General features: G+C 48.1%; 1 protein-coding gene across 2 annotated transcripts; it reads left to right on the plus strand.

Annotated features, from left to right (window-relative positions):
• Positions 1 to 11139: 11139 nt before the first annotated feature.
• HELT (helt bHLH transcription factor) lies at positions 11140 to 12493 on the plus strand. 2 transcript variants are annotated; one of them, XM_068940990.1, is made up of 4 exons: positions 11140 to 11238; positions 11547 to 11651; positions 11750 to 11846; positions 11978 to 12493. In XM_068940990.1, exons 1-4 carry the CDS (start codon positions 11212 to 11214, stop codon positions 12469 to 12471), a joined length of 723 nt encoding a protein of 240 aa, XP_068797091.1. In that variant the 5' UTR covers positions 11140 to 11211; the 3' UTR covers positions 12472 to 12493. The 2 variants fall into 2 exon arrangements, with proteins under 2 accessions (XP_068797091.1, XP_068797092.1); XM_068940991.1 differs by having other exon boundaries at positions 11981 to 12493.
• The last annotated feature ends 11597 nt before the right edge of the window (positions 12494 to 24090 follow it).

The following is a 24090-nucleotide window of genomic DNA, read 5'->3' on the forward strand; positions in this document are numbered from 1 at the left end:
CTTATAATTCATATAAATCGGGGCTTTGTAAATTATCCTCACACATTTACAAGGTTTGATCCTATAAACTTCTCTGAAAGATACTACTTAGACCAGGCAATTTTTACTCTATAGGAAGCAGTCAGATCAGTAGATAAAGCAAACATTTTATTACCTAAACATATCTCCAAAAATGTCAGTAAATTACACAACACAGACTCGTTGCGGCTGCTGATTTCCTTCTACATCATGTGGCAGATGCCAAGAAATTTAGTAACCTTTGCCCTACATACTCTATTTTCTGAAAGAGAAGTGACGAAATAAAAAGTTGTTGTACCTAAAGATGATGATAAGCAGTGTTTATTGACCTAGAAGCAATAGAACAAAAGTTGTGACAGAGTAAAGGGCCTATGCCCTTGAGCCCAAAACTGAATTTGTCCGTATAACTTTGGAGAGAATTTAAGTACATTCAGTTTGCTAAGTTGTGTTGCCCAAAACAAGTCAAAGCTGTTAACCATTCAATTAACTTTCCAGGACAGAATAAAGATGACTGTCTTTCCTTGTGTGTTTATTATGTAGTCCAATTAGCTCACTATACTTGTTGCTTTGTGGATTTTGTAATTGCAGCCACTTCATCTGCGAAAGCACACAGCTGTCCCCAACATGTGGTTACTGATGTTCGCTGACAAGCAACACAGCTAGATGCTATACTTAAGAGACAGCTTTCAGGGAGTAAGCTCAAACCTCTTAGTTGACTGTACTGAATTTAGCCAAGGCAATACAACTAAAATATCCATATCCTTGTCTGCTTCAAATTAGATCATAAGTAGACTGGTAAGCAAAAAATAAAATAAACCCTCAAGACTGCCCTCTAATGCCAACAGCAAAACTGTTCCACCAGCAGTTGCATTAGACTAACTGGATGAGAATTTAGTCAGGGAATGCAGGTAATTTGAATCAAAAACTTGAGTGAAAAAAAGCATATACCCTACTTTTTAATTATGAGACAATCATTCATTTTAGTGCAGAGAAAAAAATATGAAGAAGAGAGATTTCTAGTTCTACTGGCATATTCTCAATTAAATCATTATTTTGAACTGAATATTCTCCTCTTTCTTCTATCTATGTTATGAATTTTCCAAATAGCTACTATTACCATTATTACTATTTTGAAAGGAGGGTGATTTATTTATTATCAAAACAAGGTGTTTAAACTGTAGTAATGCTTTTATTTAAGGACAAACCTATCAAGAAGCCAGGTATGTTCCTTTGTCGGGAAATGGGAAAGAACTATCTTAGGTGATAATATAAATGCACAACAAAGCAGTATGTGTGGGCTCTATTAACTGCACTTTTAGAGAGGCATCAGCTGGTGCCCACACTGAGGATAGCCCATATTGTCACCTGGTGACATGACTCTCATGAGAGCTCTTGAACTGGGCACTGTTTCATAATACTCAATTTAATGAACCTGATCACACACAAAGGCAATTTGTAGCAACTGGATTAGGAAAAAGAAAAAAAAAAAGAGTTGGAAACGTCAGAAAATCATGAAACATGTTTTCTCACTAGAGGGCAGTAGCCAACCCCTAATCTCCCCAGACTTTCTCACAAAACAATATACTACTCAGGGAGTAGTCAAAGCGGTAACAATGAAATGAAATGCTTGTTAATCAGAAAGAATGTTTTGGAAACGGCACACTTCTTAATTTTTTAAAATATCCACCTTTTACAAATAGAACTGGGAAGTCTCAAAAGAGAAGGAAAAGGCTGAACTAGCTTTCCCAGTAAAGGTGCAAATACTGGAATGTGTTATATAAGAAAAAGAATTCTCTCTGTTTACTATGAGCGTTAATACCTCACTATTTTAAGGGGTTTTTTTTAAGTTTTTGGTGAAAAGCAATATAGGTAATGATGTTTTTTCATCAAACGCTACAGGGCCATGTCTAACTTTGGTACCACAGAGGAGCTGAGGAACAGTCAGGATGTTTTTACATTACAAATGCTAGGAACAAACTGTGAGCCTGACTCTCCACTCCCTTGTATCTTGTCAGGCACTTACACATGTATCATGCGATACAGTGATGCCATTCCTAACTGACGGCATTTTCTATCACTCTTCGCATATGACTATATAGCAGTGCACAGATTAGTACTTTATTTATCAAGGTCGGACACGTAATTGTTTCGGTCAAACAACACCAGAATGGTCTAAAGGAGTTCTGGACCAGCTTCCCTAATAAAATTGCCATTTGAGTAACCCCAGATTAGACCCTGATTCAAAAAAGCACTGAAGCACATACTCCAGCCTCCTCAGTTCAGGGCAGCACTATCAATACATTTCTGCATCAGGGCCACAGAGATATGCACCTTACACTTGTATACACTCACAATGGGCTGGTATGGAGTGCAGGAGAGCTCTGCAAACTCCAAATCCTTCTGGCATCTGAAACAGACAGACAGACAAACAAAACACTCCTGCAACCGGAAACTGTGCAGGGACAAGACAGTCCAGAAACAAACACTTCCAGGACAACATGCTAGTGCACCACTGGAGAGAGATCATAGACTAAATTTAAGTTCTGCACTTCTATACAGGTGAAGGTTTGGCCCTTAGCATATACAACAGCCACATTGCACAGGACTTAGTGTTATCAAAAGCAGCTCCAGCAGTACCTGGAGCTCTGTGCCGGAGCCAGCATCCTTTCACAACCTCCCATTCCTCTCTCTCAGAATGAGGTCTTGCAATTTCTAATGCCTCAGCAGAATATGCTTTACCTCCACTCTGACGCTGTACTAGTCCACCCCTACGCTGCACCTACCCCACTCCCCAGAATCACTTGCTAAATACATCCTGCACCCTGGAGAAAATCAGTGTTTCACAGTTCTTCCCAAGTCTCTCATGCAACTACTCTTGTTTCAAGTATTTCCCCTATTCTTTGAGGCCGTTCCAGGTAAGGATGGAAAGGGAAGAAAATTAATCTTCTGGCAAACTTCAAGGATGGGTGTGAATGTGAAGGAGGAGCAGAGCTCTCTGTCAGATCTGCCCAAATTCTGCCAGAAAAATGGTCCTACCAGGCTGGACCAGAGGACCACCTTGCCCCATTATCCTATCTCTGACATTAGATGGCAGTGAACTAGGGAAGAATGTAAGAACAGGGCAAGCAGGGAATGACGCTTACCCAGGACACTTTCCCAGCTTTCAAAGATGGCCTTTATATTTAATAATCATATTTCTCCTGTGTAGCAGAAGGGGTCTTGCCTCCCTATTGCTAAAGGTTTACACGTGCAAGAAATGATTCTTTTTTATGCCAAAACATGCAATCTAATTTCACAGCTGTTTCTGAGAAATCTGTCCATTCTTCACATACATCATAACCTCTGAGATCATCTTTGGGCTACAAGCTCATAAACAGGTGAGGCCTGTTGGCAGTGTACAGATACAAAGAGCTTGGCTTGAAGGAGGAAAACCCAAACTCTCTAAATACAGCAGACTTTTTCAGTGCTCAGTCAGAAAGGCAGGACTTTCACAGAATAAAAATTCAGACAGCAATGGGAGGCCTTCAACTGTTGGAACTTACATTTTCCCTGCAGCAAAGAGAACAGTGCCTCTCAGCTGGGTCTCCACATGAAGCAGAATCCAGACCTCGCTTTCTGGTTGTATCCACCTCTCCTTTCTTTGAATAAACAAGACGCACAAGACATTACTCAAAGCTGCTACAGGATTTGGTGCTAACATTCAGAGGAACATGTGATGATTCTGCCTTCAGCAAGGAGAACCATTCGGTACCAAGAAAAAGAGGCAACAGGAAAGCCACCGTCCCAGCAACAGTGACACTGCAGAGGCAACTGGATGGGGCTCTGTGCAGGAATCCAGAGGCATTGGCCCCTTTCTCTCTTTTCCTTAGCAGTACAGACTTAACTTCAGATGCCTTCACAAACAAACTGTCTGAGCTCTTACGTCGATCCCATTTGCCATAAGCTGGCCCTGGATAAACCCTACAAAAGTCGATCACTAATTAGCGCAATGTGCAAGGCCAGTGATACCACGTCACTGATTTTACAGAGGAAAGGAAATAGAGGAGATGGTTCCCATCATTTAGGCTCTTATTTCTGCGTTTCTTGGTGCCGTGACTGATATTTAAGCCCAATATTTAGACTTAAAAAGCTGAGCATAGCAGGTCCATAATGAGGTCTCAACATCATAAATCTCTTAGAGTTAGCAACAAAGGTACATTGCAGAAATAATTCTTTGGAAGCCAAGGTAACAGAGAGTAGTGTTTGGTCCACTCAGCCTCTGGGAAGTTGGAACAAAGAAGGATTGATCCAAACATTATTGCTTTGCTGCAAAGAAAATTCCATTAAGTTCTAATTCACACTTTAAGCTCAGTACTGAGGGCCCATAATGATAGCATGCTTGAATTATGGCATGACTAAATTAGTAGAACTTGCAGAATCTGCTAATCTCTCACAGGGGAATCCTTTTCCACTTAAGTTAGAAGGAAAGTCATGGTTAGGACTAAAGGGCTCTAGAGGGAATTAGGCTCTCAGTTCCTCTTGAATTAGTATTGTTTACAAAGAAGTCCTAAGTATAATGAGATGTTAATGACTACTTAATGAGTCAAGTTATAATGCAACACATGGTTAAGTACAGTACACAAAAAGGTTGTACTTCCCTCCCATTTATTCTGCTTTACACAGGTATAGAAGCCCTGAATCTGAATGATTTACATCCGATTCAGAACAGAATCTGGTCTGTGTCTTAAAAAAATTAAAATGCACTTCCTTTATGCCAAACCAAAGTGGGAGTAAATTTTGTCAGGACTAATACAGGCAGCTATTAAGTGAAAGTCTTTACTTGGCAGCCTAAGATACGGGGAGAGAGAGGGAGGGGGCAGACATTTCGATATCATTACATACGTGATCGCAGAAAGAGTCCTTGTAGTTTCCTTCAGTCTTTAGGCAAACTAGGAAGCTCCTTAGCTATCTAGCTAGGTATACCATCTCCTTCATAAGAAATCTAAGATACATATCCCCAAAGATACAAGACTACCCACCTAAACCCCACTGAAATCAATGCTAGCAGAAAAAAAGATAATCAAACACAAACTAGGCACCCAAACACCTCTGAGAACGGTAATATCTGCCTACAGAGAGTTTGTTTGTTGCAACTAACATTAAACACTTTTTTATTATAAGAATCATTACCCTGGGATTTCAAAATTAATTCATATTTTTTAAAAAGAAAACGAAAAGCTCAATACTGAGAGAGGTGCTCTAGTGCTACATATATTCCAAGAACTGTTTTGTATAATAATACAGTCCTTTTTCATTTTTAAATACACACAGGGATTAAAACCAGGTAATAAAAGAACAAATAGGGCAAAGAATGCAGATTACACAAGAAGTGCCATACATAATATGTTTATGAAGACGCTATCATACTAAGCTATATAAATACGCAATAATATCCATCTGTTTAACTAGTAACTAATCCCACAGCTAGCATAACAGCTCCTTTACTGGAGCACACAGGCAGAGTAACATGCGAGGGCTGACTTAATTTGTCTCCAGTAGAACATGGCAGCACTAACAGCAGTGAACATATTTTTTGCCCAAAAACATGTACGGCACAAAAAGCTTTTCAAGGCATGCTAAATTGACTTGATCTTTGCCTGTCAGGCCAATTCTAGCAGGATTTCTCGTGCAATGGATCTACCTGCCAGTCTACCTGAATGCTGCAGGGCTCCGATGCAACTGCCTCGTGGCTGGCTTCAGAGAGATTCAATTGATTTCCATGTTAATGGAATTTATTTCCCACTTTAAATTCTAATCTCACTGTAACACCATGCCAAAATCAGAGACTCGTGAGTTCTCACAAGAAAGGATTTACCTTTTGTTTCTACTTCTTGTGTTTTCAAGTAAAGAGCACTGCCTTGTTAGAAGTGTGCCTAGACACCTGCACCTGGGCCAGCACCCGGATGTGTTTAGGTCTGGTCTGTTCCCTTATGTGGTCAAGGTCCAGATATGGGAATCTATCAAATCCAGGCTGCAAACTGACCAGCCTCTAATTCTGACATGCCGTCATTAAAACAGCAACTCATCCCATCTCAGCAGTGATGTGGCTGACAAGGTAATTGTAACCAGGAAAATTGTAAGTATCTCTCTGCCACTTTTGGGAACACATCTTGCACGAACACATGGTACATACCGTCTCAAGTTTTACCATGCATATAGAAACATTTGACAGGTAAAATCTGCGTCAGGTTTTGTGTCAACATGAATCAGCTTCTGTCATTGGGTATAATACCTGTACCTGTTTTTTATTAAAAGAGCATGTTTTCCTATATAATTCTGTACACATTAGCTATATTAAAAGCCTGAAATGTTATGTCTCACTCAAATAAAAGCCCAGGAAAGGAGATATCAAAAATTACGGAAACATATGAGAGAATGACTCCAAAATAAGCAATACAGCAAAAATCGTTACATTTTAAGGTACTGTTTTGTGAAGGTGCCACTCAGCAGTTCTCTTTTCTAACTTTTACTATACAGGATATCCTCTGAGATCTTAACAGTGCTGTTACACAGACAGCAAATAGGGCATCTCCAGAAAGGTGGCTAATACAGAGATCGTAGTCAGAGCTTAGTCTATGAAGAATGAGACTGTAGGCAGCGTTTACCTCTGTGTTCAAACCGAAAGGGTTCACCAAGACGGTCCTGCCTCGTGGTAGCGTTCTGTATGCCTCTTGAGCTATGGTGTGCATCCAGTGAAACTTTCCCAAGCCCTGAAATAAAATGGTACCTTTTTCAAGTGTCCCTTTTTTCATCTTCCATTTCAGCTGCCACAGTCATCCACAGAGTAATGGTGCTGAAGCTGATGTACAAACTGCAAATTGCAGTGTGTGTCAAATCAGTAAGGCTGAAAGGGTGTAAAATTATGGAGAGAGGTTTTTACGAATTTTATAGAGTGCAAAATTACCGAAAGGGAATCTTTATGAATATAATAATCATCCAACTGACAATTACATAAACCAGAATAATACAACAGTGAACCAGATCAGATTTTAAATTTACAAGGGGCTTTCTATCCCAAAGAATAAAATGTATTACGTTGAAAATTACAACACTAAATACACTTAGGATAAAATGCACCTCCTTCAAGGGTGGAACACAAATGGCACGCAGCAGCACCCAGAAGCATTAGCGAGCTGGGAGAGCGTGGCTAGGACTCCTCCTGCCTGCGACCAGAAGTACCGAGAGAGACTTGATGACTTCATAAGGTAAGGATCAAAGTTCCAGAGCGTTTGTCCGTAATGGCATCACACAGCACCAGGCCGCTGCTGACTGCGAGCAAAGGACATCACCTTACGAAACCTGAGCAGCACTTCCTATAGCCTCTGGGCTTTTGAGGAGAGTGCCTATCATCAACCCAGCAGGAGCAGCGAGCCAGCGACTACAAGAGAGGCTGGTTCCTTCACAGAACTTTCCATGAAGGACCACCTTGGGGAGGAGACTGATGAGCCCTGCCATCACCTTCTCCCTGCTGAAGCAGCTAAGCAAACTGGAGGAGCGTGGTCCCTCCCCTGGGACAGACGGGGAGAGACAATGGCAGGCCACAGCTGGGAGCAGCAGCAGCACTGAGGTAAGAGGTAGCTCTGCAGCTGGGGGAACAGGATGATGATGGAGATCCCCACAGCTAGAGGCAGAGAGTAATGAGAGCCATGTATGAAAAGACTGGAAAAGGCTACTCCAAAGTTGCTAGCCCAGCAGAGCCTCACCTGCTGTGCAAGAGTGAGCAAACTCACAGCCAAAGCTGGTGTAGCCACAGGAACCTCCTCTCAGTAGGAGGATGTAGCAAACCATCCTCCAGTCAAGATCTGCTGCATCTTCTGCATTTTCCTAGCCTCTGCTAGCCATGAGAGCAGCCAAAGAGAACCAGGAGCATGGCGGTCTTTCTATGTTACATAGCAGGGCCTGCAGTCACACTCCATTTCTTAAGAGTCTCTGCTAGCCTCCTTTGGTTTGTTTATACACATGACACCAGACTAGACCAGGTGACAGTTGGCCAACTACAGCTCTGGTTATATATGAGCATAAAAAATAAAGTAAGAAAATAATTTGGAGACAATCTGTTTTCATAAAAAGGCAAAGCAGACGCCATGTCAGAGAAGCTGAAAACTACCCAACAGCGTTTGTGGTGAAGGAGGTGCTCCCTCCAGTGAGGCCCAGGGCCGGGCCAAGAAGACAGCCGTGCCAATGCCATAATGCAAATACAGACGGCATGAAGGCTGAGCAGTACCTGGGCGTGTGGCGACGCCTGGGCGTACAGCCACGGAGCCCTGCGGAGGCGGCCCTGCGCCGGGCTGCGGCAGCGCCCAGCCGCGCAAGCCTCGGTGGCGCGTCCCGCCGCGGGCAGCACCGCTCCGAGCCGGGGCCAGGCCTGGGCCCTGCGGGGCACCGCCATGACGCGGCGGCCGAGACCCGCCTTGCTGGAAGGGACGGTGCAGAATGACGGCTCCGGCCCGCGGGAGCGCACGGCCGCGGGGCGGCCCCGCCGCGGCGCGCGCTCCCCTCCGGCGCCGCGCCATGGCGGCACGGCCTGCGCGGGGCCGGGGCCAGGGTCGGGGCTGGGGTCTGGGTCGGGGGGGTGCCGCGGCCGCCGGCGGGACGGCGAAGAGCCGTCCGCCGCGCCCTTCTCCACCGGCGGTGCCCGCGGAGCGCGCGGGGCAGCGGGCGCCGCCGCGAGGGCTGACCGTTGGCCCGCCCGGCGACCGTTGGCGGGGGGGAGGGGAGGGCTGCGCCCGTGCGGGCCGGCGCGCCCTGCCCTCGGCCCCGGAGCCTGGCAGCGGCGAGGCGGCGGCCGCTGCCAACCGCCGGGTGCCGCCGGCCGGGCAGTCGGCTCCGCGCCGGGCGCCGGGCGGCCCCGGCCGGGCATGGCGGCTCGGCAGGAGCCTGGGGTGGAGGGTGGCGGGGGGGAGGGGGGGGGAAGGATAAACAAGTTTCCTGGTGTTAAAAAAAGAAAAAAAAACCCAAGTTGCCTCGCAGGTGCCTGCAGCTGGCGGTTAACACAGACAGTAAGAGGATCAACTGCAACTCCGCTAGCGGGGGAAAGGAGAGAAGGGAAGAAAAAAAAGGGGGGGGAAGCTCTCTCCCTCCCCATTTCGCTATTCAGCGTTTAGTTAATTTGGATGATAACGGTTAGTATTTAATCCCATTGTACGAGAATGAATATAGCGAAACCTACAAGGCTGCCGGCGGAACAGCGCGGCGGCGCCGGCCCCGCACGCGGGCACCCGGCGGCGCAGCGCGGCCCGGCCCGGCCCGGCCCGGCGGGCAGCGGAGGGCGGCGGCGGCGGCGCGGGCCGCGCTGCGGGGGCGGCGGCCGTTGGCCGTTGGGCGGGCCGGGGCGCGGGGCCGGGGCTCCCCCGAGCCGCCCCTGCCGGGGCACCGCGGGCACCGCCGGCGCTATCCACGCCGCGCAGGCAGGGCAGAGCGGGTGACGATGGGTTTTCCGCGTTTAAATTACGAAGGCAAAACACGAGGGGAAAGGCTTTTCAAAAAATAAATAAATAAAGACGCGTGGGGAGGGGGGGGAAGGGCGTGGGGGGGGAGGGACCGAGGAGGTGCGGCGGCGCGGCCACGGCTGCAAGAAAGGGCGTTTTGTGGCGTTTCTCGGGGGGCCGCGGCACCAGGCGGGCGGGCAGGATGAGGCAGGGCAGGGCCAGCCGGCTCGGCGGGCAGCGGGACCCCCCCGGCGCCGGGCGGCGGCACCGCGGGCCGGGCCGGGCCGGGCCGGGCCGGGCCGGGCCGGGCGGCGGCGGCGGCTCCTTGCGCTCGCCCGCCAGGCGAGGAGGAGCGCGGCTGCCCGGGCGGAGGGCCACGGAGAGGAAAGTTAACAATGCTGTGAAAATATGTTTGCAGAAAATAGACAATTGTTGGATTAAACGTATTCAAGTATGAAATAATGCCTTTTTGTGTAAAAAACTTCAGCAATGTGAGCGTACAAAAGTTCCCCTGTGGCAGTTACTTGCTCCCTTTGTGAGCTTTGCGCTCCGGCGTCTCCACTTGGCGCGTTTAACTCAGAGCCCCCCTTTAAACGCGATTGTTTCTTTCTTTTTAATGACATTTACCGGATCAAAACATGCTGTTAATTCGATCAGAAAGCTTTACCCTCCCTAACAATGCCACAATAATTTCTCCTGAAGTTTGTTAAATTGACCAAAATTAGGCAAATGAATAGGGGTTCTGTAGGCGACCCCGCTTGCAGGTGACACCGAATAATGCACTCTCGGACCAGCTGCGATCCCCTCTTTATTTGCCCCTCTTTTCTTTGACCCGCATTATTAAAATTTAGGCCCAATGAAACTATTCATACTTTTCAATGGGACATTTTCCTATAGGATAATAGGCTACAAATTGAGCCTCTCCAAAGGGGGGAGCAGGGGGGGTGAAACAACAACACCCAGACACACACCACACAAAAAGGAGCGTCGTGTGCCAAAGGCTGGCGAGAGCCTGCGCGGGCCGGCGCAGGGGAGGAGGCGCAGGGGGGGATCGTGTGCCAGCCCCCGGTCCCACACCTGCCGCGGTGTCCCCGGCGCATAAAGCGGTGTAAACAAAAAGCCTCGCTGCCATCTCTTATAAAGATGGACGTGTCACCAAGTCGTGTGAGAAAAGCCTGAGAACAAACGGGGCCACTCCGTCTCCAAGGGCTCTCCCTTGAACTGGGCGGAACAGCCTATTAAGGGCTTACTTAATTACTTTAATGACTCTGGACAGGCTTTAAAATGCAGTCAGCGCTCGGGCAGGGGAGGCGGCGGCGGGGGGGGGGGGGTCCGGGGGAAGGGAGGGGAGAGGGGGGCGGCTGGGATTTGCTAGGCGGCGGCGGTGCGAGGGCCGCGCCGGGGCGCGGTGAGCGGCGGCTCCGCGCCCTGCGCCGCGCCCGGCCCGGCCCGCCCCGTCGCGGCCGCTGCCGTGGGGCCGTCACGTGCGCCCGGCCCCGCGTGGGGCAGCCCCGGCGGCGGGGTGGGGGGGGGCGGGCGGGCGGGCAAGGAAAGCCCCTCTCCCCGCCTCGCCCCGTCCAGCCTGATCTTTAATGCATGCCTTGCCCGAGCGCCGCTCTCCCTAATCCTGCGGGAGCGGGCGGCCCCGCGGGTGCCCCCCGTCCCCCCCAAAGGCACGGCGGCTTTATAAGCTGCCCCGCGGCGCGGAGGGGCCGCAGTGCCCACCATGGCCTCCAAGCTCAAGGAGCGCAGAGTGAGTTGGCGCTGCCGCCGTGCGCGCACCGCCCGCGGCTCCCCGCACCGCTTCCCCCCCCTCCTCTTTAAAAAAAAAAAGAAAAAAAAAGCAAAGCGAGCCGACCCCCGGCAAGGCTCCCCCCCGGCCCCCGCCTGCCCCACACCCGCGGGGCGCCCTCGCCGCTTCGCCCGCCCGCGGGCGCCCGGCGCCCTGGGCCTGGGGCCGCTGCAGCGGCGGGGACCGGGGACCGGCGAGGCGGCGATGCCCGGGCAGGCGCCGTCGGGGGCGCAGGCCGCTGGCGCTCAGGCGCCCTGTGTGTTTTGCAGAGGACGCCGGTGTCCCACAAGGTGATCGAGAAGAGGCGGAGGGACCGCATCAACCGCTGCCTCACGGAGCTGGGGAAGACGGTGCCCATGGCTCTGGCCAAGCAGGTAGGCGGGGGCGGCGCAGGGCGGCGGGCGGCCCGGCCCCGCGCAGCGCAGCGCCGCGCAGCAGACGTGATGCCCCTGTCCCCTCGCGCGTGTTGCAGAGCTCGGGGAAGCTGGAGAAGGCGGAGATCCTGGAGATGACGGTGCAGTACCTGCGGGCCCTGCACTCGGCCGACTTCCCCCGCGGCCGGGAGAAGGGTAGGTGGGCGGGCGCGGCCCCGACGGCACCCACCGGGGCAGCCGCGGCGCCCGGGGCGGCCCCCGCACGGCTGGCTGGTCCCGGGGCCCGGCCGGGGACCTGAGGAGCTCGGCTGCCCCTTGCTTTCCAGCAGAGCTGCTCTCCGAGTTCGCCAACTACTTCCACTACGGCTACCACGAGTGCATGAAGAACCTGGTCCACTACCTGACCACGGTGGAGAGGATGGAGACCAAAGACACCAAATACGCCCGCATCCTCGCCTTCCTCCAGTCCAAAGCTCGCTTCGTCACCGAGCCCATCTTCACTTCCCTGGCGTCTCTCCCCGAGCCGGACTTTTCCTCCTACCAGCTTCACGCCGCTCCCGAGTGCCCCGGGCACAGCCCCGGCGAGGCCGTGCTCCAGCCGCCCGCGGGGGGCCCCTTCCCCTGGCCCGGCGCCGCCCGCAGCCCCCCGCTGCCCTACCACCTGCCCAGCGCCGCCGTGCCCCTCGCCAGCCCCGGCCAGCAGCGCAGCACCTTCCTCTCGTCCGTGCAGGGCCTGGACCGCCACTATCTCAACCTCCTCGGCCATTCCCACCCCAACACCTTCGGCCTGCCCCCAGGCCAGCACCCCTCCATGCTATAGAGACTCGGCCCCGGCTCCCACCTATTTATGACCGCGGACACTGCGCGCTGCGCCCGGGCCCCCTCCCGCCGCCGGCGCCCGCCCCACGCGTGGGCCCGCGGCCGGGCTCCTCCCGGCGCCCTGCGCCCCACCTCCGGCTACGGTGGTTGTACACGCGATGCGCAGGGCTCGCAATAAATGTTTGTACCGTCTCCCCCTTCTTGTTTCCGGGAGGGGATTTCATGGGGCGCGGTTGGCGTCGGGTTTCCCTCCCCTCCCCCGCAAAAAAAAAAAAAAAAAAAAAAGAAAAGGATAAAACCCAGAGAAATGGTGCAGGCGGCGGTGCGGCTGGTGCGCGCCGTCGGACCGCGGGGCTGCCGCGCAACTTCGCCCGCACGTTTCGCACCGGCCGCGCTTTGGTACCGCGGGCGAGCGAGGACGGCGCGGCCCGCGGTGCCAGTGCCGGTGCCGAGGCGGAGCGGCGGGGCAGGGCTGGGTGCCGCCGCGCAGGGGCCGTGCGCCCGCCTGGCGGCACCGCGCCCGGCGCCGGGAGAGCCGCCGCGGCTGCCGGAGGAACCGGGCCCGGCCCGGCGCGGCGCGGCTCGGCTCGGCTCGGCTCGGCCCGGCCCGGCCGTGCGGGGATACTCACGGAGGCACCGCGCTCGCTCACTCACCCCGGGGCGTCCCACGACCCCAGGCTCTGCCGTGCGCTTTGCCGGCCGTCTCCCTCTTGCTCGGAGGACGAGAAATAGGGAGGGACGGCGGCCGCTGCCCGGGTGCGGAGGGCCGAGAAGACATGAAATACGAGCTCTTCAGACGCGGTCCTTGAAGACCTGTGACAGGCGCTCCCGCCTCTCTTCCAAGGGCCATTTCGGTAGCACCTAAACCAAGTGTCCCCAGGTGTGCCCAAACCCTCTCCCAGGATTGGCAGAGACCCCGGCTGCCCCCCGAGCGGCGGGTCCCGAGCCGCCTCGGCCGCAGGAGCCCCCGCCGGGGCTGGCGGGGGGACAGGCCCAGGGGGGTTTGGGCTTTGCCCCGCCGTCCCGGAGCTGCTGACGGGTAAATTAACTTATTCCATTTCGCTCGGGAGGCTTTGAGGAGGTCTGACCCGGGCTGTTTGCCCAGGTCACGGAATGGGCTGACCCACAATTTGTAAACCACCCGATCCTTTATCCAGAGACAGACAAAAAAGATCTTCATTACAATGAGTAAAACGTATATTGTGTATCTTCCATTTAAACTGTAAATACAGAAAAGCCCTGCTATTTCAGATTAGAAGAAAAAAGGTCATATGACAGGATAACGTAATAATGAGGCAGGCAGAGAGCGGGGAAAGCGCCATTTCCTCAGGACACCTTTAGGATCTTAAATCCGGGCAAAGCCAGCGGGACCCTATCTCGTCCTCAGTGTACACAGAGCAATATGGGATAAACCAACGTATTCAGTCAGCAGCAGAAGAATGGCTGGCGCCTATTATGAAAACACATGTCTTACACTCATTTTCACCAGCGCTGGATGCAGAATATGAAGAAAATCCTACACTATTTTTATTCTGTGAGCTTTAAGCTATTGTGAATCCCCTTCGGCACTGAAGCATTACAGATACAGTGTTTCCTTGGAAATATAAATTATTAATATATTCAGCATTTTGGTCACTGTTAACCAAATTAGACAAAAACTTTCCTTTGCTAAGTAGATTTTCTCTCTAGGATTAGCAGAGGGCCACCACGGTCAAAACTGTGGTCATTTACATATAATTTTGCAAACTTGCACTGGTCCATGACAGTCTTTGTATCTCGAATGTTGCTATTCTGGAGGGGTTTTTTTGTTTTGTTTTGTTCTTTTCGTTTTGGTTTAGCTGTGGAGGATAAACCCCGCTTTGGCTTTACAATGACTTTTGGACGAAAGTCTCCCCCACAGCCCCTGCACACACGCTCGCTCTCTCCCTTTCCGCCTGTGTCCCTCTGCAGGGCTCTGAGCCCACCCTGAGCCCACAGACCCCGTTTTTGGCCCAAAGGTACTTTGACTTCTTGGGAAGCGTGGGGCAGCCCCGGCAGCAGCTGGGTGCAGGAGTCCCCACGTGCTGCCCCTACACCCGAACGGATCCCTGCTGGACGCTGTGCTCCCTTTTCCTACATTCCTTACAGTTTCTGTATGTCGAAGGCAAAGATCCACTTTTGGATCAATGAATAGCAAAATGGGAGCTTACAGTTCCATAACTACTATTGATTTCCACTCGTTTGTTACTCAAACAGTAGAAGAGTCTATGTTTATCTTGGTAATACTGCATTATCTAAAACATCTCCAACTCATTAATTTATCATGCGGATTCATTATTTGCACTACCACGGAAGTAAAATAGCATTAATAAGATCAAAGAGACATAAGTAGCCTGTGCACAAACTCTGCCTTGAGGGCTAATATTCTGAACAGGCAAGATAGACAAAATTGGGAGAAAGCGTTACCGTTCCACTTTTACTATTGCTGTAAGTAGAAAAGGTTTATAAACTTTGAACATATGTAACACAGATTAGAACTTTCATTTCTTTCTGTAGCTTTGCAACGGAGCCTGAAGCCGTCATTCAAAGATATGTCAGCCTTGGCGGCACTGCCGCATTATGGCACTTCCACCCTTGGAGACAGAGCCATGCTACACAGCACAGTCCCCACACTCATGCCACACAATCACAGGGCAGGCGACTCATCAATCAGATTCTCAACTAATAAGAAAGAGTATTTCTATCTCAGTCTGGACCCTGCTTGCAGCACTGCTGCACAACCAGTGATATCAGTACATCTGTAGGGACAGAGTCATGGGTTGAAAAGAAGCAGCCTGAGGGAAGCAGGAGGGATGACACTGCTGGCAGCTCCCAGTTACAAATCCACCCCAGTCGTGATGCCCCTGACAGCTATGCCCTGGTAGCTGGCTTCCTCGTGGTACCCTTTTCCCAAGGCATTGAAGGTCCTGCCACTTTGCAAGTCTTGCTGTCACACTGCTTTGTGTGTGCTTCTGCTGCTCCCATTCCCCTGCGGCTCAAAGCAACCTGCATGATTTGACCAAGGTCACACCAGAAGGGCTTAGGAGAGCAGAGGGATCATACACGGGTCTCTCAGGTACTGGGGTAGAACTGCACTCTATCCAGATCATCCTCTTTCCCTGCTACCACATCTTAACAGATAGTTAAATAGTGTCTAGCAGCCCAGGTGGGTGTTTTACCTGGATAAAGTGACGCTGGCATGAGGAGGAGGAGCCCTCTTTGCTTGCGGCTCTCAGGAACAATCTGTGTATTAGAGGCACTGCCCAAGTAGCTGTACTCCAGTCCAGCAACTCCTTTGCAAAGGCAGTCTGATGGAGACAAACTTTCTGACTGGCAGTTTCACACCTGCAGAGGATGAGCAGCTGAATTTGATCCCACAACTTTCACCTCCTGCTTTTGCCAAGCCCATCCCCACTCACACCAGCAAAACTGCCTGCAGACTGGGCAAAGGGCTCGAGAACTCAGGCTGTTTCAGGAAGAGAACGCTTTGGCAAGATGTAGCAAAACTGTATTTTAATATGTATACCGGGTAAAGCTCTGATACACACCCACATACTCACATACCACACTGCAGAGTGGCGTGTTAAAACAAACAAAACATAATTAACAAAACAGAGAGAACACCACCGAGACCAATGAGATACAACATGAAATGTGAAGAAAGAGCAGCAATCTGGAGGATCCAAGCTCGGAATATCAAATCCAGTTCAGTTTACAAAATTAATTATTTAACATTAATCTTCAAGCTATGGAAATTGAAACAAGCATTGTATTTCATCAACAGTAATACAGTAGGATAATTAGGCTAAAATAAATGCTTTTGCTAACAACAAATCTAAACTTTTGCATATATGTTCTAAAAGTTGAAAGACAATTTTGTTTTTAATTATTATAAGACTACAACACCTAAAAGTGCAGTCCTAATCTGTGTAATGATTATGCAATTAAAAAAATGACTCACTTCATAAAGGGAGCCTTGCAAGGGAACAGGGAATTCATGACAGGATCTATGACTCCGTTGTTATGCTTTTGGTGAGCCTTACGACAGTACTCTTACCCCTGCTGAGGGCTTATCCCAGAGCATGTAGTAGGATTTACACCAGCTCACACCATCGTCTTTTATAAAGACTAGCTCATACTCCTGCTAGGTTTACAGAAACCTCGCCACTTTCGGGCTCTGAGCTTATCTCTGTCACTTCTGAACCTCTGCACAAGAATTGCACTCTCAGTCCCATGAAAGGTGCAGGTATGTAGAGAAGAGTGAAGGGCAACTGAATCCCTTTAGGCCAGGACTACCACAGAAAGTACCTTCACCCTGATTCAATAGGTCGTTCCTCCATCTCCCAGCTCTTAGTTCCCAGCCTGAGGTTTGGATATTTTCCTAGGAAGCTGGAATCTCATGTTCGTAGTCTTTGAGGTTAAAACCTGGGTGTCCCTCTTCCTGGGAGAGTGCTCTAACTAATCTGCAAGTTCACAACCAATCTGTCTGAACAGAGCCATTCCTGTTGTCTTCAAAGGAAACAGGATGTCCTGGCGAGTCCTTTGAAAAAAGACATTAGATGATTACCATCAGCAAAGGGTTTGATCGTAAGATATGTCCCTTAGGAAAGAGACATTTGATTTATGGCTGCAGGCACGAAGCTGAGGTCCAGAGAAGCACAGTGTTTGAGGCCTTTCTTCATGCCAGGAAGGAGGGGGGACTACTGTCTTTGCTCCTCCCTTCTCATCACAGGGAGGTATATGATATGTACTTTGCATATCACAGTGGTGTTCTCACTGTACAGGCCTGCCTCCATAGCAAAGTGGGATGCAGTTTTCTCAGTATTTCCTAGCATAGTTGGGTGGTTCTTTGCTTAAATATGGGTTTCCTAGATCATCATAACTTCCCACATGTGCTACATCGGTGCTGTTCTACGGCATGAATTCTCAAGGGCTTAGCCTTTAAAAGTCACTCTATTGTGACTAAGCTGTAGGACTGATCTTTTTCCTCTTTTTCCTCCCAAACCCAACTAGTCTTTCATTTATCCTTGGGCAACCTCACTGACAGACGTTTGAAACACCTGTACAACCTTACTACAATGGGTGATACCACTAGAGCTGTGGGTAAAAGTTATCCTACGGAGTTCTGCTATCAAAGGATGTAGGATGGAAGTAATTCACCCTTACTATCAAATCCACAGCTGCGTTTTAAGGACTAGGATGTGTAAAAAGAAGAACAACAACAAAACCTACAGAATAAACTCCACATAACTTTTCTTCAGTTTTAAAGTAAGAAAAGTATAACAGGGGTCAATGAGATTCAGCAAGCATGGATGACAAATTTTCAAGAACCTCAGGAAAATCTGTGACAACATATACCACATATAACACAACTATATATGGGAATGTTCTAAGGAAATCAATATATCCTGAGTTTCACATACTCTGCTGTAAAACCCCCATTTTACAATAGGATGCAATAATACTTTTCCTATACCACAAACTTTTATCACGTATTACCTTTCCCTCTATTTAAAAAAAAAGAAATGAGAAAAAACTTTTCTTGGAGTTTTATTGCTGACTCCCTGCTGTCTGGAGAAGCAGAGAAGGTATTCAGAAAAGGAGCAAGAGTAGGAGTACATCCTCTTCTGTATAATGCCAAAACTCTTAGACAGCAAATATCTATCAAAACCCACAAAATGTTGCTTAAAGGCATCACTGTTTATGGTAGGTTACAAATGACTGTTTGCAGGAAAGCTGGTACATTAAAGCAAACAAAAGACACGTTCATGCTTGTTACCTACATGCAGCTATTGTGGGCCAGATCCTTAGCTATTGCAAGGGAGCAAGGCTTCCCGGAGCTCCCTGAAGCTGTAGCTGCTTGCACGTGGAGGAGCCTACAGCGGAGATGCATCAGCAGAGAGCTAAACAAACAGGTAAATGACACATCTTTCAGTGGCTGCTCATCCTCATTCAGTTCATTCAATTATGCAGCCAGATATTCATACAGATGTACGGACAGTAAGTAATCTAACCTGGTCCTAAATACACTCTGATCATAAAAGTGAAGTCAAATACAGAACACCTGTAGAATAGGCTGTACTGCCCGTTGTACTCAGTGGATAAAATACTCCTTTAAGAAAAAAGGAAAACACATCTATGCACAAAAATCTATACCTATACGAAAGGCCAAACCCCATGTACATGCATATACAGGATCTAATCCAACTCCATGAATTCAAAGGAAGTCATTTATACTGTGAATAGGACCCGAGCAGCAACATGGCACTCTATACATAACTGAATATTTCATCAATCAAAATCAAAAATGACTGGCATCTCTCTATGCTTCACCTTTGCCTCTCCTTTTCAGAAAATTCATTTTCTTAGTAATGCAGTGCGTTGCATGTTAAATACAGATCAGCAATTGCGTTATATTCAGCTTTCTTTTATTCTCTCAGAAAGAGCTTCTACTACCCCTACACAAAGCAACTTACAGTATTCTGGCAAACAACACGTAGACAAGTGATGTGCACAGCTAGGAGCAGCACACGACATAGCTAATAGGACAGGCAAATGGGACAGCACAAATGATGTTCTCCTCTTCGTCACTGGAATATTCTAGGTTAATTTATAGCACGTTTGCAAAGCGATTTTTGGTTGCAGATGGCTAGCTTTTTTGTGAACTTCTTCCAAAAAGATTTGCAATCAATTCGCTGTTTCAAGTTGGGACCAAATTTAGAGAGAGAAAGTGGCAAACTGCATCCTCACCTAGCAGCAAGCGACAGAGCTTCAGGAGGGATGGGAATTGTGGCAGGGAGAGGGAACCCCTGCTGTCAGCAGCTGCCTTCCTCAGGCCCCTCGAAGAGTCTGCCAGTCACCTTGTAACTGCAAACAGACAAAAATCTGGGTATTAAGTTATTGCAGAAAAATATCAACCATGTGCAAGGGTACAAAACCCCTTTGATCAGCTCATCGGACTTGCCAAGGTGTAAGGTTAGGCTGTAGCATGCTGTAGAGTCTGTAGGGCCACATACACAGAGACAGGATGCTGGCAAGAGTCATCCCTACTCACAGTTCACCCTTTCTCTCACATGCTAGAAAATGCTCTATAGTCTTTCAAACAAAGATTGAAAAAACTGGCAATGTAAGTTAAACCCCCAGGTTCACAATAAGTCCTCTATGCAAATAGTTTCATGTTCAAAATTTCCAAGCTGTCAAAAATTCCATTAAAATCTATGGCAGCTCTTGGCATGTCAACCCTTCAAAAAAAAAAATTCATTCACTTAGGATGGTGAATATGGTGTTAGGAGTCTTGTGAAAGCTTTGTCTCTAGTGCTCAGTTCTGCCTGGGTCTCACCAGACTGAAATACAAGGATGGGATTGGACCAAGAGGTCCAATTATTTTTTATTTGTTTTTCTGAAAAGAAATTTTGTCATAAAGCAACATCACACTGTAAAGGAAAAATCTTTTCAGGGGTCTGATAATAGAAGAACATCTTAAAATTTGTAAGCATCTGACATAAAACTAGATGTTAGACACCTAAAAGATAGAGGTCAAAGAATGAATTTGTCACCCTAAGCTCCCTTGCTAGTCATGAATGACAAACAGGCACCTCCAGAGGGCGATTCGCCAGACTGATTTTAGACACTTGTAAAAGGAGCTGATTTGCCTTAGAACATGCCTCTTCCCCCTTTTGAATCCAGAGGGAGCGCAGGACTCAGGGATCTGGGTAGGGCAAAAATTAGGGCAGCTGACTCCCACCCTCTCTGCTGCCTGGCAAGCGATCTAACTTAGCTGCTCAGGTATTCAACGGGGCTGCACATCTCCATGCTAAAATGCAAAGCATATGCATGCCAAATCAAGAGTGTAGTTCAGCCTCCCTTGACTCAGCCAGATAAAAGCTTCTTTTTTCATCTCATCTGCTAGGCTTGTTGTCCATGACCAAAAAAAAAAAAAATCCCAATTTTTCTATCTGTTATGCAGACTAGAAGACTTGGCACGTCTAGCTACTGAACTGAAACAGCTGATGAGTGTTTAAGGGTATCCCAGTGGGTGCTTAGCAGCTGACAGATATTTTTAATGCACTTGTTGCATGTACTGGCAGACCAGTTAATATGTTTTAGGGCCATGTTTTATATTCGATATATCAACTATTGCAGGTGGGGAACAACCAATTTCTACCAGCTCCCTCCAGCAAGCACTATTTCAAACAAAACCATTAGTGATTCACTGAAAGCCAGCATACCCTTCTCCCCAGTCTGGCCGTTAAACCGTCAAGCTCCAAAGCTTGCATTCCCCCGTTGTGCCTGGTCTAGCTCTGTCAGAGGTGTCCGCATAATCGTAGCCATGTTACTCCCATTCTTCCCCCTTCGCCAACACGAAGCAAGGGCCTTAAGGAACTCCAAGCTGAAACAACACTTGCATACAAAATCAGAAAATCAATATTGTAAAGTATATGCATACAATTTATTGTTACATGTAATAAATTCTTCGATAAATAGTTATTTATTACAAAACAAATAATCTATTTAAATATTTTATAACGTACATTTTGAATAATTTAAAATTGAATACTGTAAATGGCAAAACAGATGAGTGAATACTCAGCTGTTTGATCTGCACTGTAACACACATTCGGGGGCATGCAGATGGTAAGGTCCATTTTCATAAGCGTGTTTCCCTCCTGTTCATTACAAAATCTACCTCAGTGCCACAGGCATACATTTTAGGAGCAATCCTGCTTGAAGAAGTCGCATTTCAGTCCTACTCAGTACAGACAGCTCGACACTGAAGAATTCACGAACTAGCTTCAGATACAATACAATAAAAGGGAAGAAAGAGAAAGCTACAGGAGGACAACATGGACAACATTGTTTAGATTCTGTAGTCATTTTTCACCGGGATGTCCACGGTCCTTCTTTAAAATAGGGAAGACCTAGAATAAAGCACTGTCATAGGCAGGGGGAAGGCAGAGTACACGAGAAGACAAGTGAAGCCAGTGCTGATGAAGAGGAATGAATTCATGGGAGGAAAGACAGCATCACACAAAAGAAGAGAAAGCAAGCTCGTGAGAGGTAGATGGCTGTGCGGAAAAGGCTTTCTTTAGTGGATGGAGATTCAAAAACAAGTTTGAGCAGAAAAACAGCAGTATGAGATGGAAGAAAGCTCCTAACAAAGTCCTGAAGTGTAAGCCTTGCTCAGGGAAACCAGGGGATAAGTTTGCCATTGATTTCAACAGAGAACATTTCCACTCATCCTCCTTTCCTTTCCTTTCCTTTCCTTTCCTTTCCTTTCCTTTCCTTTCCTTTCCTTTCCTTTCCTTTCCTTTCCTTTCCTTTCCTTTCCTTTCCTTTCCTTTCCTTTCCTTTCCTTTCCTTTCCTTTCCTTTCCTTTCCTTTCCTTTCCTTTCCTTTCCTTTCCTTTCCTTTCCTTTCCTTTCCCTTGCCTTGCCTTGCCTTGCCTTGCCTTGCCTTCCGCAGTGACTTTTCTATCCTTTAGCTACTCCACAAACTGTAGCCAGCATTTAAATGGGTTTTGATCAGTGAGACAAACCCTGTCCATAATTTTAAAAGTGTGATTTTACTCTTTTATTCAGGAAAAAAAACTATTTTTAAATACACAACTACACCCAAACATACAGATTTAATATGCATGCCAGAAGTGACCACTATAATCAAACTTCTCCTAGCATGAAACACTCATGATTAGAATCTGTAATAATTCATCCCTTCCATGAGAATTAGAAAAGTCAGAGAATCTAGAAGCTCAGAGCTTAAACTCAGAGGAATTTACACTGATGATCTACATATATGAATTGCCAGTATGGAAATAAGAAGTGCTAAGCATGCATTCCCCTTCTCCCTCTCTTTTTTCTCTCTCCATTATAACTCAGAGGAGGTTTCTAAGTGCAGAGCCGTCACCACCTTATCTTTCATTTTACTTATGATCAGCTACCTCACCAGCCTGAGCCTGAGATCAAAGCTAAAACACACACCCGAAATAGCTTCCTACAGTGCAAAGTGAGAATGATGGAAGTCTGGGGTTTTTTGGTGCTCCCTACGTTATGTGCTGATTTATTTGAACAGCACCGTACACATTCCTGTCCACCTAGAGATGAGGCAAAGTACAAGTCCTTCGAGGCCAGTGCTGTGCCTCTAGCTAAGAGTGGGAATGGGCCATCTCCATGCCACTCTCAGTGCAAGACAGACAAACCCGCTCACCAGCCCAAGCAGGCTGCTCCTTTGCTTGGACCTTAAAAAAAAGGGCAGAGAAACAACAGCCAGTGCTAGCTCTTAGGTTAATTCTTTCCCAGGTTTGCATCTGTGCAACAGCAGCCTCATCCAAGGTGGCCTGGGCTCTGGTGCAAGGAATGAAACATGGTCTCCCCTTCAGGCAGTGCCAGCCTTCTCCCTACCTTTCCCAGCTTCACAGACTGCTGGGAGGCTCCTCTGGTCCCCGGGCCCAGTGCAGTTGAATGCCTGCGTTCTCAGATTTACACCTCTGCACAAGACTTCCCGCCTTACCTAAATCTCTGTCTTACCTTGAAAACTGTTTACCTTTTACTCTGTTAAGTTAAAATTAATGAATTCTTACCTGCTCCGGCTGCTAACGTGAGTGAGCAGAATAAAGCTGCATTCTCAGGAACGTGCTTAGGAACAGCATTGCACCACAAACAGAGACTTCATAGGATAGATCCGATTGCAGTCCACTTCCCTGCAATCAATGCTTAATCCCTTTTTTAGAAAAGTAAAGGCTTTTTTTTTTTAAGATTCATCATCAGTTTGTTTTGTTGCTAAGCAGCATTAATGTCAGATATTTCCCCTGGCGTATGCAATAGCATGTGTTTCAGGCATTTAAAACAAAACAAAACAAAAAGTTTATCTTTAGCCAGGTGCTATTTTGGCATTTAATTCACTATTCTTCTGTTTACTTATGTTTTTGGAAAGGCACACCATGCCAGAACACAGTCCCATGACTGTCGTTTTTCTGAACGGAAAGGACTTATGTTTGCTCCCACCCTGACGACTGGGATGTCAGAGTCACAGCCGAGCTTTTCAGAACGCATCCTTAAGTTATTATCTCCTTTTTGGCGTAGACAATGTGTGGCACTGGGGAAACATGCAGAGCCAGGAGAGTAGTCAAAATGTCTCACAGACTCCAGGAAATCCAGTACGCTGTCCTGATTTGTAATTAAAGTTTCCCATAGCTTGCAGATTTCACCTCGTGTTATTTCAGGCTGGATGTCAAACTTTCCATCAATACACCAGAAGACAAAAATGTAATGGCACAAAAAATAGCAACAACAATAGATAATAATAATTATTCGGAAGAAAAATGGGAAGTAATTCTAATTACTGGCCAAATACTGAGTACTTACTTACCCAGCAAATTCCTAGCAAAGTCACTCTGGGGATTTTTCTAAGGATCATAGTTCTATGCTGACAGACATCAGACTGCTAAAATGATGCTCGCTTAGATAGACATTCCTCTGAATGCGGGATAAGTGGAGCTCCAAGGACAGCACAATCCACCATGGGTTTAGCTTATTTTTAGCAGGATTTCCAAGGTCAGACGCCTTACTGCTTCAACAGAAGGTACATGGTCTCCTGAGTAAGGCAC

Source organism: Struthio camelus, chromosome 4 (genome assembly GCF_040807025.1).
Source record: "Struthio camelus isolate bStrCam1 chromosome 4, bStrCam1.hap1, whole genome shotgun sequence".
Lineage (NCBI taxonomy): Eukaryota > Metazoa > Chordata > Aves > Struthioniformes > Struthionidae > Struthio > Struthio camelus.